Raw genomic sequence first — 13,495 nt, 5'->3', positions numbered from 1 at the left:
GATGTATCTGACCCCAGGAATATGTCAATAAAGTTTCCCCTTCCTGGGACAATGAATTCACGGTGTTCTTATTTCAATTTCCAGGAGTGTATAATTCTGTAATACAGACTTAGTCGTTGGCAACGATGGCTGGACACCACAGGTTTGAGATCATTTTCGCCTTTCCCATTGCAAATAATTCTCTCTTCTCTTTGGTCAACAGTTGCCTCCAGAGGGAGGATAGACATTAATAAATTGAATGCGGTGACATGTGAAGGTGATGCCTCACCCAGCTTCCAGTCAAGTGATCGGCGTGCATTGCAAGCCTCATCTATACGGAACAGCAGTTCCTCCTTCCCTACCAATGTCCATAATGGCCTCATATCCATGCATGTCCAGTAATTTAAGGAAATTGATTCAGTACATTATCGAGACTGGCGGCACATGCACCTTTCTGAAAAGATATTGTCATGTCGCAAACACAGTCAAGTCCTAATCCGAAAACGGGGGCAACAGAGAAGTACAGCAGTTACTGGTAGCATTGAAAGTACGTATTTTACAGACACCAGCGTACAGACAGAGCAGAACTACTTCCTGGATAGAGTGTGTTGCCGTTACAACAAATATCGTATATTTCAGGTTATCAAGCATTAAAAACATAAGAAATTTTGAGAACCTTCTGTAAGTGATAAATATTATATAACAGAAATTTGGTAGTGATCGGATTTTAACGAGAAGCCCTATCGCCAATCTGTACTGCAGGACTGTAGAAGAGTTCCATACAGAGGACATTGACATCGTCTTTGCGCTTGTGTCTTTTTGATGGAGGATCATAATTCTCGACTTCGTTTGTGACGCCTGACAAGCAACAAAGGACACGATGCAGCTATAACTAGCGTTTTAGTAACTTTACCTATAGTCCCACTTTCTGCACAAGCGTAAAAGCTCATACCAAGTTTTCCAGGCTGCATCTCACTGGCCGGCGCTCGTATTAAAGCGTTCTCTGTCCTTTTCCTGGTTGTCCAGGGGCTGTAAGCAAGCCAGCTGTCTTGCTTCTTCAGTCCTGATAATGAGGTCCTCTACTAGTTATCCTGAGTATCATCCAGTTGAAATGGGAGTAGTGTATCCAAGAAATATGTGAAGCCCGTAGTGTCTTGCTTCACTGTGTTATATGCAAATGTCATGTTCCACTCTCTCAGTTCAGAATCAATGATCAATGAGCATATCTGCTGACGTCTTATGAAAGGGCCATTCATCTGTGGATGGAAGGCAGTTGTGTTTGTGTGGGTAATCGCACAGTGTTAAGTCATCTAAGATATTAGTCTCGAATGGAGAACTTTTCCACGATCAGAGATCATAACACAGGGTGTTCTATGCTTCAGACTGATGTCGTTTTCAAGGAACCTTGTAATTTCCAGAGCTTCAGCAGGTGGCACAGGTTTGGCGACAGCGTAGTTGGTGACATAGTCAGTGCAGACTACTATCGATGGATTCCTGTGTATGGACTTGGAGAACCTTGGCAAGAGGTAGCGTCCAGTCTAATAGAATGGCGCTGTTTCAGGATAGATTTGTATCAGATTCCCTGGATGTAACTGTGGCCTGTGCTTCTGTCACTGGCCTTCCTTATAATGGCTCACATTATGCTTAACAAACTGGTAGAGACCTGTCCAGTGGTACCTGATTTTGGGTAGAATGTTCACGAATCCCAGGTGACCAGATGTTGGAGCATCATCACTTCGGGATAGTTGGCAGTTAATGAGCTGGAATGATGGCAATTCTCCTTCGGTTGGTCTTCAAGGCTCCTGTGGTTTTCATCAGTGCTGGATCTTCCCTCTGTTCAGTAACAGTGTTATTTAATGCAGTGAAGACTGAGATTTAATCCACATTGCTGAGTTCCAGAAAAGGATTCCTTTAAAGACAGTCAGCGTCCTTTTATTTGTGGGCATTTTTGTACACCACTGTGACACTGTACTCCTAAAACCCTAGTGCCCGTCTCACAAATCGACGCAGTGGATCCTTAAGGCTAGTAGTCAGTTAGCATAGGGAATGATGGTCCGTCACTACAGTGAATTGTTTGCCATATAAATACAGTTGCATCGTGTGGATGCCCCATTCAACTGCAACACACTTTTTCTGTTTTACAGTAGTTCATCTCCGAGTTGCTGAGATTCTGGAAACATAAGCGATCATCTTTTTAGCACTTTCATGAAATTGCACTAGACCTGCACCTGTCTCGTGACCACAAGCGCCAGTGAGAAGTTCTGTCCAGCATTATTGTCATAGAATGCTAAAACATGAGAATTCATTAACGAGGTCCATGCCGCCAGCAGTACATACTTAAAAACAAACAACTCTGAATGGTCAATGCTGGTGGGTTCATCATGATACTGATGTCCAAGTGTGGCGACGCTACTAAATCTCATCCTCCTTTAATAGGTGTGTAGTGTCAAAAATGACCAGACTTGTGTTTTGCACACCAGAGCAAGGGGGAGCACTGTGTTGGTAGCCCTGCAAGTATCTCGTCAGCTGCTGCTACTGCTGGTAATGATGGCATGCGCACAGGCTGTGATGAAACTGTGGTTGTGGCTAGGAGCACCAGCAGTCTGTGGAGAAGCCCTAGAAGCATGGTTGCTGAGAGTGGTGGGGCTGGAAGTTCCTTGTGCTGGCTTAAATGTTCAAATGTGTTTGAAATCTAATGGGACTTAACTGCTAAGGTCATTAGTCCCTAAGCTTACACACTACTTAATCTAAATTATCCTAAGGACAAACACACACACCCATGCCCGAGGGAGGACTCGAACCTCCGCCGGGACCAGCCGTGTGCTGGCCTAAGGAGTTGGAATGTTTCCCGCATGTGTCATGGCCATAGCTGGTTACAGCAGTGGATCATGTGCTCCTGCCCAACCACAACGTGGAAAACTGGGCGTCCGTTGTCGCTGAGTATGATGCCAGTGCACAACCTAGCTTCCAGTCAAATGTGCAAGCCCACACAGTGATATCCTACTGATAGTGGAGTGTGTAACTTATGCTTGTGCCCTGCAGTGCAGATCGCACAAGATCCTGGAGTGAGCATAGTCTACGCCCATGCTGTACCCATTGGTCGAGATTTTTCATTGACTAGGGTGGACCAGTATGTGACAAGTAACGTTGTTAGGATTTAGTCAGTGGGCATTAACATCAGTACTTGCGTCATATGTGCCTTGAAAGATATCTCCTTCTGAGTTCGATGCCAGGTGGAAAGGGGCAGTGGTTGGGTGCCATATTCCATTTTGTTGGCAGAATGCCTCAAATTCTGCTGAAACAAACCGTGGTTATTGTCAGATACTTAGATGTGCGCTCTCCATCTATACCAAAAATGATGATGAAGACAGCACAACACCCAGTCCCTGAGCGGAGCAAATCTCTGACCCAGCTGGGAATCAAACCCAGGCCTGTAGGACGGCAATTCGTCACACTGACCACTCAGCTATCGGGGCGGTCGTCCAAAGGGTGCTCAGTCTGGAGCCATGAGCAAAAACAGCTGTGGATGCTTGGTTGTGAGTGCAAGCCTGACATATATGCACTGCGTACTCGACTGCACTACCTATCTCTGACCAATAAACATGGCGTTGAGGAGAAGCATTCGTCCTCATCATACCACAATGGGGCGAATGTAGAAATGAAGAACTGGGACACAGGGTGAAGGTGGAACAACAATGTGACATTCAGCATGACACAGACAGCAGCACTACACCCTGAACAACATTAAGCCTATATTTCATGGCAAAATAATTTCGCAATAATAGGAGGTTTGATCCTTTTGGCAGGCATTCCGGTCAACCACTTTGTACTGCTATATGCTGGAGGGGATCCTGGCTAGTAATCATCGCTATTTCACGAACGGTGATGGGGAAATCTTGCAAGATGTGGAGCATAGTCTTGTCTAGTGCAAAACACACTGCTTCCTGTTGGACAGACTAAATGTCAGGGCCACTTGGGAGGCGTGATAAATGTGCTGGCATTTGCATGCTGTGTAGTGGGTCGAAAACGAATTTATGAACCCCCAGCAATGCAAGAAAAATGGGTCAGCTACCCATTTTGTTTTATCAAAACTAAAAAAAAAGAAGCTGCAGTCGAAGTTGCATTGCACTCCCATATGACAAAACATGATATTTTTTAACGTCATATATAATTGCCAATGCCTCCTTTACTATTTGTGAATAATTTTGCTGCGCCTGTGATAGTGTCTTAGATGCAAAAGTTGTTGTTGCTCTGTACCATCGGCATTCTAATGCACCAGGATGGCTTCAGGCCGTTATTGTGATGCAATTGTCAAGGGTTAGGAGCGTGCCCTGTTTGAACGTTGCTAAGGACGAGGCGAACTTCCTTTGTTTATTTAAACTGCAAGAATGCTTTGTGAGATTCGTGAGACTAAATGAACGGAACCCCCTTATTCCTCAAATGGTTCAATAAATTCATGAGGTTTGCTGCCTAGAGAATGAATTTTGCGTAATATTTCACATTCTCCAGAAAAGACTACAATTCCTTTAAGTTTTATTGGCGACAACAACTTCTCAATAGCATCAAAGTGCTCTGTCATCACTGTGATATCTCTTCTGCCTAAACCGAGCGAGGTGGCGCATTGGTTAGCACACTGGACTCGCAGTCGGGAGGACGACGGTTGAATCCAGTCTCCAGCCATCCTGATTTAGGTTTTCCGTGATTTCCCTAAATCGTTTCAGGCAAATGCCGGGATGGTTCCTTTGAAAGGGCACGGCCGATTTCCTTCCCAATCCTTCCCTAACCCGAGCTTGCGCTCCGTCTCTAATGACCTCGTTGTCGACGGGACGTTAAACACTAACCACCACCCACCAAATCTTCTGCCTAACATATGCGGCAAATACTGCATGGGCTGTGCAAAGAACTTGCATTTCTTCTGGTTACAATGGAGCCCATACTCAAGCAGCTACCGAAAGTGTATCTAAAAGTTTTGTATGCGTTGTTTCTTGGTAGCACTCATCACCCAAACGTCATCCAAATAGTTGACACACTTCATGATACCCATCTTGGGTTAGTTGTTATGTGTATCTTCGGAAAGTTCCTGGTACTTTTGTGACCCCAAATGATAATCTATTGCATGGATACCTTTCAAAAGGCGTATTTATTACCCGATTTTCTGGATGTCTGCGTCTAGAAGTAAGTGCAAGTAGACACACTTCAAGTCAAGTTTTGAAAAGCATGTCCCCTGCCAACTATGCTGAGAGATGCTCTGGCTGAGGATTGGGTAAATGTCGATCTCACTTTTTACGTTAACTGTGACAATGAAATCACTGAGAATAATTATAGACCCATTAGCTTCATTTACGACCACCATGAGATTCACCCACTGACTATGTGAATGGCGCATATACCCCCAGTTCCTGTAACCTGTCTGATTTGGGCTTTAATGTGTCTCGCATTTGGAACGAGATTGGCTGTGCAATACAAAATTTTGGCAGCGTGGACTGCTTGAGTAATATATGGTCTTCATCTAACTTAGCCCTATCCAGTGTTGATTATAATAACCACTGATAATTCTTTAATTACCATTTTAGATCCTGGAATGGTACAGAGCTTGACACCAGGTTCACTTCATGCAATACTTGGGAAGCAAATGTGGCGAATGTATCGAAACCAAAAATGTTTACAGCTGACAGTGAACTTAAACCAACAAAGAGATTCGGTGATCCACGTTGTTGTATTTTGCCCATACAGTAATTTGCCCTCTCAAAGGAATCTTTTGCAACACAAGTTACAGCGAACACTCAGGCCTGGTCAGGATCTGTCGTCCATAGTGCATCGGCGGACAGTGACACATCAGTCCATGATGTATTGTCTAACATCAGCCCACCATGTTGTTTTTCTCTGTCACATTATTGCCAAGGGCCCTTACTTGAGACATGTGTAGCATGTGTCGAAAAGATGTGGACACTGTTGACGCTTGTGGCGCATCCAGCTGTCTGGACAAGACTTAGGCATCAACTGGGGTCAGTCCGACACTGAAGTGATGTGGCCTCTTTGTGATCTACCACCGATACAGAAAGTTTACGCTGTCTGTCTCTACATATCATTCCCAGTAAAATTTCCGATCCAGAGGCGGAGCTTATCGTATTATTTAAGGAATATGAGCTACTTCTAGGCACCTAGTTTGCTTACATCTGTTTACTAAGTCTACTGAAATCTACTTGGGAGAAATAAATGCTTCCTTACGCAGGAATCACACCCTGAGTGTCATCCAGGGTACCATGCTCAGTTCAGGAACATTTTTCTTTCAAATGATGCTGTGTGGTGCAACCTCCCCTCACCCCCTGTTCCGTCATAAACTTTCACTCATGTCAGTTTCTGCAACTAATTGTGATGAACACTGTATACAAATATTGCACGTGGACACTGCTGGCACCCCTTTCATCTTGGCATCCCAAGTGGCTGCTACTAATTGTGATACATTATGTAAAGAAATATTCAGTTGTGGCACCCTTTCTAACTTGGTGTCCAAGCAGTGGCTTGTGTCACTTGGGCCTTAATCTGGTCCTGTAGGGGACCAACTATTTGGATCATGGCAGACAGCTGAGCTGTCTGCTATCTATAAACGCATTTTGAGCTGCTGCAGACACCTCAGACTCTTGTCAGTATTGTTGATTGTTGGAGCCGGACAGTTCCAAAACACTAGTCTGGACCTCCTTGCCTGATGTTAATCTGACAACTATGTCTCTAATTAAACAGTCAGCATATGAGACACCTCAGTTAGTACATTCAAACTTGAATTACTGAATGAGCCCTTTCATGTCCACTGTCCAGGGCATATATACATATGCATCCTGAATTGATTAAATTGCAATCTCACTGCCAAAAAATGTGTTTGGTGGCAGAAATGCTCACTCAGCAAACTGCACAATTTGTAGAATTCTACTGTTCCAGGGGCGAGGGCTGCCGCACAGTTGCTCATCTCACTGGCTGCATGCTAACAATTCGGATCAGCTTCTGAATCTGCTCCTGCTGTAGTTGTTGTTGCAATCATATCTGTTCCTAATGTTGTCATTGTTCCAGCCACAATTGTTTCTGCTGTCGTTCCTGCAGCATTATTTGGTGCTGCAAAGATCCAGAAACTTTGAATCCATTGTTACGAGCTTATTCACATGCAAGAGTCAGCCTCATCGCCACTGTAGTAATGCACTACTCAAGTGTGGGACTGCCACTTGGTGGTTTCTGATAAGCAGCAAGTAGCAGAAAGGACCGAGAGGACAATGGTGAAAACCATATATAAATCCAAAAGAACAAACTAAGAGTAACGAAAGATGTGAAAATCAAGAATCGTCAACATCGTACAAACTAAACTGGAATAGCAAACCAAAGATAAATAACCAAGAGCAAGCTAGTAACTTGAACAAGGAAACGTGCATTTTCCTCCTAGTTTATGCTGCCAGAGAGTCTTGCCAGTAGGTGTGAAGACCACACTGCCTTTGGTGTGACTGTGAAAAGAAACAATTCTGGATGACCATCACTGGTGCGTTCAAACTAATATTGATCTCTGAATCCAACAATGACACTAAAATCTCCCTGCGTAGTTCTTTAAAGTCATGAGCCTTGGTACAAAAGTCCTTTATGAATCGTTGGTAATACAAGCACATTTGAGAAAACTTCTCACTTCATGAATGTGTTGAGGAGTTGGAAAATCTGTGACTGTTCTTATTTTCTCTAGAATGGGATGCACTCCATCACCATTAACTAGATATCCCATGGCTTTTATTTCTTAGGTGATGCAGAGGCTCCTTCTTGGGTTCATATGAAGGCCTGTGGTCTGAATACACTACAACCTGGTTGTCAGGTGGCTTAGATGTTCTTCAATTTTTTTTAATTTTAATTTTAATTTTTTTAAGACATTGTCATCCAGATAGCAAAGACAGGACATCCATTTAAGGTATTGCTGAAGCAAGTTGTCCATCATATGCTTGAACGTGACTGGAGCATTACATGGTTCAGATAGCATAACTTTGAACTTTTAGAAACTGTCAGGTGTTGTCAAGGAAATCTTTTTCTGGTCATATCTTTCATGAGTGCTAGCCCTGCAAGATAGGTAGGAGAACTTCTGTCAAATTTTTAAGGTGAGAGAAGAGGTATTGTCAGAAGTACAGCTGTGAGTGTGTGTCATGAGTCATGTTTCAATAGATACATTGGTAGAGCACTTGCACATGAAAAGAAAAGGTACCAGTTTCAAGTCCCATTGTGCACACAGTTTCAGTCTGTCATTAAATATCTAATGCTTGTATTGAACAGATCTTGTCTTAGCCTGTTTACAGACAGCTGATAGTGTACAGTGTAAAACTACATGTAGACTTTGAAATTTTAGATAAAAAGAGGAAGTGAGTAGTGTAAGGGAAGAAGTAGTAGCTTTTTTAAGGTATTGTCTCTCTCATAATATACATGTATAAAATAATCGAGAAATAACTTCCTTAATCATCATTCTGAGTAGATTACTGATAGTAATAATTTGTTACAAGTATACTTCAGAGAAGTAGCATGCAGTGACTACTTCTGAATATCAATACAGAACTTGACTCTTTCTGTAGCCCTAATGGCTATTCTGCATGATTTTGTTTACAGAACGTGCTGTATGAATGAGTGAGTAAATGAAAGATGAGAATAAAGCCAAAGTGGATAAGAAGGACCAAAGAAAACTCAGTTTTAGGGACAATGCTGATGAGTACAGCCATTTTGTGAAGATCAAACTTATGACTGACTGGTCACTTTGCTGTTTTGTGTCCATGTTCATCTGCTTTGAATGAGCAAACTGAAAATTCACTTACACTGCATTATTTATGTATTTATGCAGGAGTGCATCTTTGTAGGACATGAATAACTCTTACAGAAATTTCACCAAATAGTGACCAAGACCTGGTTTCTGCTGCTGCTTGGCTGTACAGTCTTACAGTTTGGAACTTAAGCACTCTGATTATACAGTAAAGCATAACAGCTGGAGCAGAGTCCAGATACACATTTGAATCACTATTTCTTTAACACTAGTTTCACAGAGTAATAAACATTGCTCATGACTATTCCAGCATTTAAAATGGTAAAGGCTTTACAAACTTCATTTTTATGTACTGTGACCACCCATTCTCCATAAATATGTCTTACATCACAGGTTTTTTTTTTAGATTAGTTGACAACATAAACTCATGCCTTGTTTATAAATCATTTTAACAAGGAAAAATGAGAAATGTGAAATGAATACCTGTAGATGATAGTTTGCTGGTGCATAGACATCTGCAACAGATGCAAAAACTACATAATCTTTCAAGCATTTAGTATTTTTCTCATTAGCTAGTCTCTCTCTCTCTCTCTCTCTCTCTCTCTCTCTCTCTCTCTCTCTCTCTCTCTCTCTCTCTCTCTCTCTCTCTCTCTCTCCCCCCCCCCCTTTATCCCCCTCTTTCTGTCATCTGTAGGTGAGTGATTGTTCAGTGTCTTAATCCTTTTTCCATTTTCATACTATATCTCAAATCAATAATACAAATTTATTTATTAGGAAATACAGACAATTTCACCCAGGAGTACCAGTTATTTCTAATAGTTCAAAATGGTGGAAGTACGCGTACAACTCTGTACTGGAACAGAGAGTGAGACCTTACTCATGGACCAACATTAAAAAGCACAGGTCAGCACAGAATGCAAGTTTTGTAATTTTAGTTATTCTTTTGCATAATTTTTTATTAACATCTGATTTTTCATTCAGGGAATATTATTTGAAATACAAAGATGCATACAAAAAAGCACTGTTCAGTCCAAATGACACCGAACTGAAACTTGATCTGCAGCAACTAGAAGATAGGCTCACCATCTTGCATATAATTGTTGCAAGAGAGCATGCCAAACTAGAGGTAATGTAACACTGCCGTGGGTTATTTTGAGTAACTGTGAGTATTTACAGTTCTTGAAGACTGGTTAATATTATTTACGTCTGTTTATTTAGCTTCACCGTGAAAATCCAGAACGTATACATGTGAGAGAGAGTACTGTTGACTGGTGGGGAATAACAAGAGAAGAAAGCACTGTGGAGTTTCTTATTCTTTCTGAAAAAGAACGAGGTCTGTGGGCTCAACTTTCTTCCCCAGAAAAGAAGAAAATTTGTGAGACAATTGGTTTTGTTGAAGGAGCAATGAAAATCGACAAGCCAAAGCAGTACATAGGTAAACAGATTTACATTCCAGCTGCCTGGTTCATTTAACAATCAAGTATTATTATTTATATATTTTAATGTTAAATGTACCATTTCTTATTTAAATCTCCCAATTTATAAAAAAGTACTATACTCTAAATATTTGCCTGTACCATATTGTAGTTTCAAGGGAAAATGCATGGAGATCTGTGTGTCTGTGAAAGGATTTGTAGTCTTTTGTTTCCTCATTATCATTTTCTTTTCAGTATGTTGTACAGCTGTAATTAATTTTTTATTTACAGTTTTCCTTCCCACAGTTTTTCTTACTTTTTGCTGTTCTTCTTATTATTGGTCTAGCTTCTGGACATGCACTATTTTCTGTTAGTTTCTTCTGCTTCCTTGCATTGACATGTAATGTTAATATCATTCCTTTTGAAAAGAGCAATCTCACACAGATGTAAACTAATATCATACAATTAAGGCAGTGACTTCAAGGTCTTTGTACCAAGTGAGGTGGCACAGAAATTAACACACTAAAATCACATTTATGAAGACCGAGACACAAATCCCCATTTGGTCATGCTGATTTAGGTTTTCCACAATCAACCTAAATTATTTCATTTTTGTGCTGAAATGCTTCCTTCAAAACAGTTGTCACTGATGTTTTGACCTGTACTTGTCTAATCTGAGCCTTTGCTCCTGTTAAAATTATTTATTTCAGCAGACTACAAAAGATTCACCAAACAAGGGTCCTCACAGATACACTCACAACATAGTATCAACACTTTCTGTTTTACCAGACCAAAGATTCCATTGCACTTGCATCACTCTAATTCAGTCACACAGCACCATGAGTCAGACTGATTCCAATGGTTTTGTTAAAAGATCAGCTGACTGGTTAGTCCCATGAGCTTGTTCTAATTCAAGGTCCCCATTCAAGAATATTTTCCTGATGTAGAAGTGATGGACTTCTATATGCTTAATTTTTGATGACTCATTGGATTTTTAGACAGCTTCACTGTACTTGCATTGTCAACATTAGTGTGCAAGTGGAGTCACTTGTTTGGAAGTTCCTTACAGCAGCCTTTTCAGCCAGAACAATGTGTTTGCTCCTTCACTTTATAATACTATTTCTGCTCCTGTAGTGGGTGTTGCCACTTCCTTTCATTATTGACTAATCCATGATACAGTCGCATGACCCCAGTCCAAAGATTCCATTGCACTTTCATAACAAAGATATGAAAATTCAGATTACACAGACATTACAATACACTTTTTATTTTTATTTTCAGTATTAACAGCTCCATCCCTAATCATGTCACTGTCAGCGGGATATGAAACTGTAAATTTATTGTATTCTTTCAAAGGCTTTATTTCAAATTTTTAATTTATAGTCACCCACAATTTTGTAAGACATTACACAATAGAATAACTGTTCCAACAAGATAACAAACAGCACCTAGCTACTTGTTTGTCATATAAGAATTTATTGCTGTAGCTGTGGATAAGATGCTGCGTCTTGAAATACTTGGTAAACTAGTAGCCCTTTTTGGTGTGCTTTCTGTTTTTCTTTTGTAGTTTGTTTATCCATGAAAGCTTTTGTAAATCTTTTGCTAATTTCAGTTGTTGAGGATAAATCTGGAGTATATAGGACCAGAATTCTACATCTGTTTACTTTTTCTGCAAGCCACCATAGGGTGCATGGTGGAGGGTACGCTGTACCACTACTAATCAATCCCTTCCCTGTTCTACTCACATACAGAGCAAGGGAAAAACAACTATCTATAAGCCTCCATATGTGCCTAATTTTGTGGTCCTTACTCAAAATGTATGTTGGCAATGGAAGATTCGTACTGCAGTCAGATTTAAATACCTGTTCTCTGAATTCTCTCAATAGTGTTCTTCAAAAAGGATATCACCTAATTACCTGTTACTTTCATTAAGTAACCATACATGCCAATAGTGCCTACTATGATTTTCAGAACACATTGATTTACTACTCAGGAGGAGTTACAGTCTCAAACAAGCTCAGCAAGCCAAACTGTTTATACATTTCCAAGAAACGGTCAGTTTGTGACATCTTCAAACCACTATCTAGCTTTATGTAGTACTAAGGCCCAAAACTTGCCTAATTTAATTCCATAGTATGCAATGGCATGACTCTGACATCTTAAGCAGCAGCCTGATGACATCACAAACTGACTGTTGTCTGTAAATGTATGAACAGTTCAAACTTGCTGAGCTTGTTTGAGATTGTAACTCTTTCTGAGTTGTTATTGCCCCTGATGATGTCTCCAGCATTGGAGGTTGAAATGGACCATGATCTAATAGCCACAAAACTAATATCACCAGAAACTCAAATACCACCTGTGAAAAAGCCCTCATTCCATGAACATGGAATGTTTCAAAATATATATTTTAACATGCATTTTCTGGGGATATCATGGGCAGCTGTGAGTGCGTTTGTCATAACTAAGTTAGAAATGGTGGTATAAATAGTGTATCTGCTTCATATTTTGCCAATTTGTGGCAACAAAGAATGTGGTGATATATAGTTGGGTGTTGTCTGTTGTTTTTAGTGTTTTGTTTAAGTAATTTTAAGTTTCTTTCTACATAAAACATTTCAGTTTTCATTACCTCTGCACATAGCTCTCAATTGGGAGATACTCTGACTGAAAAACAAATATATTTGACATATGCTAAGTTACCAGTATTGTACGGAGAAAGTGATGCATACTTACTGTGTTGCTCTTTCATCACCAGGCCAGACTGTTTGAGGAGTAGAGTTAATTTCTTCCTTTCCTTGTACCTATCTCTTAAAGGAATAAATACAACATTAATGAATGGCGATATTGTAACTGGAAATACTATTGCTATTGTTCATATTGTGTATGGAGGGCCAGTTCACGGTCTGTGTGGCATAAAATGCTTTTATATTGTGCACTAGGACACTGTAGACTTTGTTCGGAAGTGGCGCTGACATACTCTGGCATACTAACATGGCTGTTAGTAGCAGTTCCATATTTCTATGGTGATACTTGGGAATTTAACTTGCTGTGTATTAACCAATATAATGGATGTTGGAAAGACATTACTTTGATTTGCTTCAGTGATTCAGATACCTTAATGATGCTCCATGTTATTCTGATTGGCTTAGGAATGATATCATTCTGTGCACAAGCAACAGGAAATCCAGGATGGAATATGAACTGTTGAATCATGGGCAGGCACAATGAAAAAGAATGCTAGACATATTTCAGCTTTCAGACAAACTCCTTCTTCAGGAATAGAAAACACACACACACCACAGTGGCACATGGTCACTGCCATCTTGGGGCACTAAGG

General features: G+C 40.7%; 1 protein-coding gene across 1 annotated transcript in view; it reads left to right on the top strand.

Annotated features, from left to right (window-relative positions):
• LOC124722880 (vacuolar protein sorting-associated protein 13A-like) overlaps positions 1-13,495 on the top strand; it is a 752,258-nt gene that overhangs the window by 179,261 nt on the left and 559,502 nt on the right. Inside the window, exons 8-10 of the mRNA XM_047248017.1 lie at positions 9,521-9,649; positions 9,728-9,872; positions 9,965-10,181. Coding sequence (XP_047103973.1) covers positions 9,521-9,649; positions 9,728-9,872; positions 9,965-10,181 — 491 coding nt within the window. The remainder of the gene's footprint in view (positions 1-9,520; positions 9,650-9,727; positions 9,873-9,964; positions 10,182-13,495) is intronic.

The sequence above is a fragment of the Schistocerca piceifrons genome, chromosome X, assembly GCF_021461385.2.
Source record: "Schistocerca piceifrons isolate TAMUIC-IGC-003096 chromosome X, iqSchPice1.1, whole genome shotgun sequence".
In the NCBI taxonomy this organism is placed as follows: domain Eukaryota; kingdom Metazoa; phylum Arthropoda; class Insecta; order Orthoptera; family Acrididae; genus Schistocerca; species Schistocerca piceifrons.
Note: the sequence above shows the minus strand (reverse complement) of the source record. Positions and strands in the feature narration are given on the sequence as shown.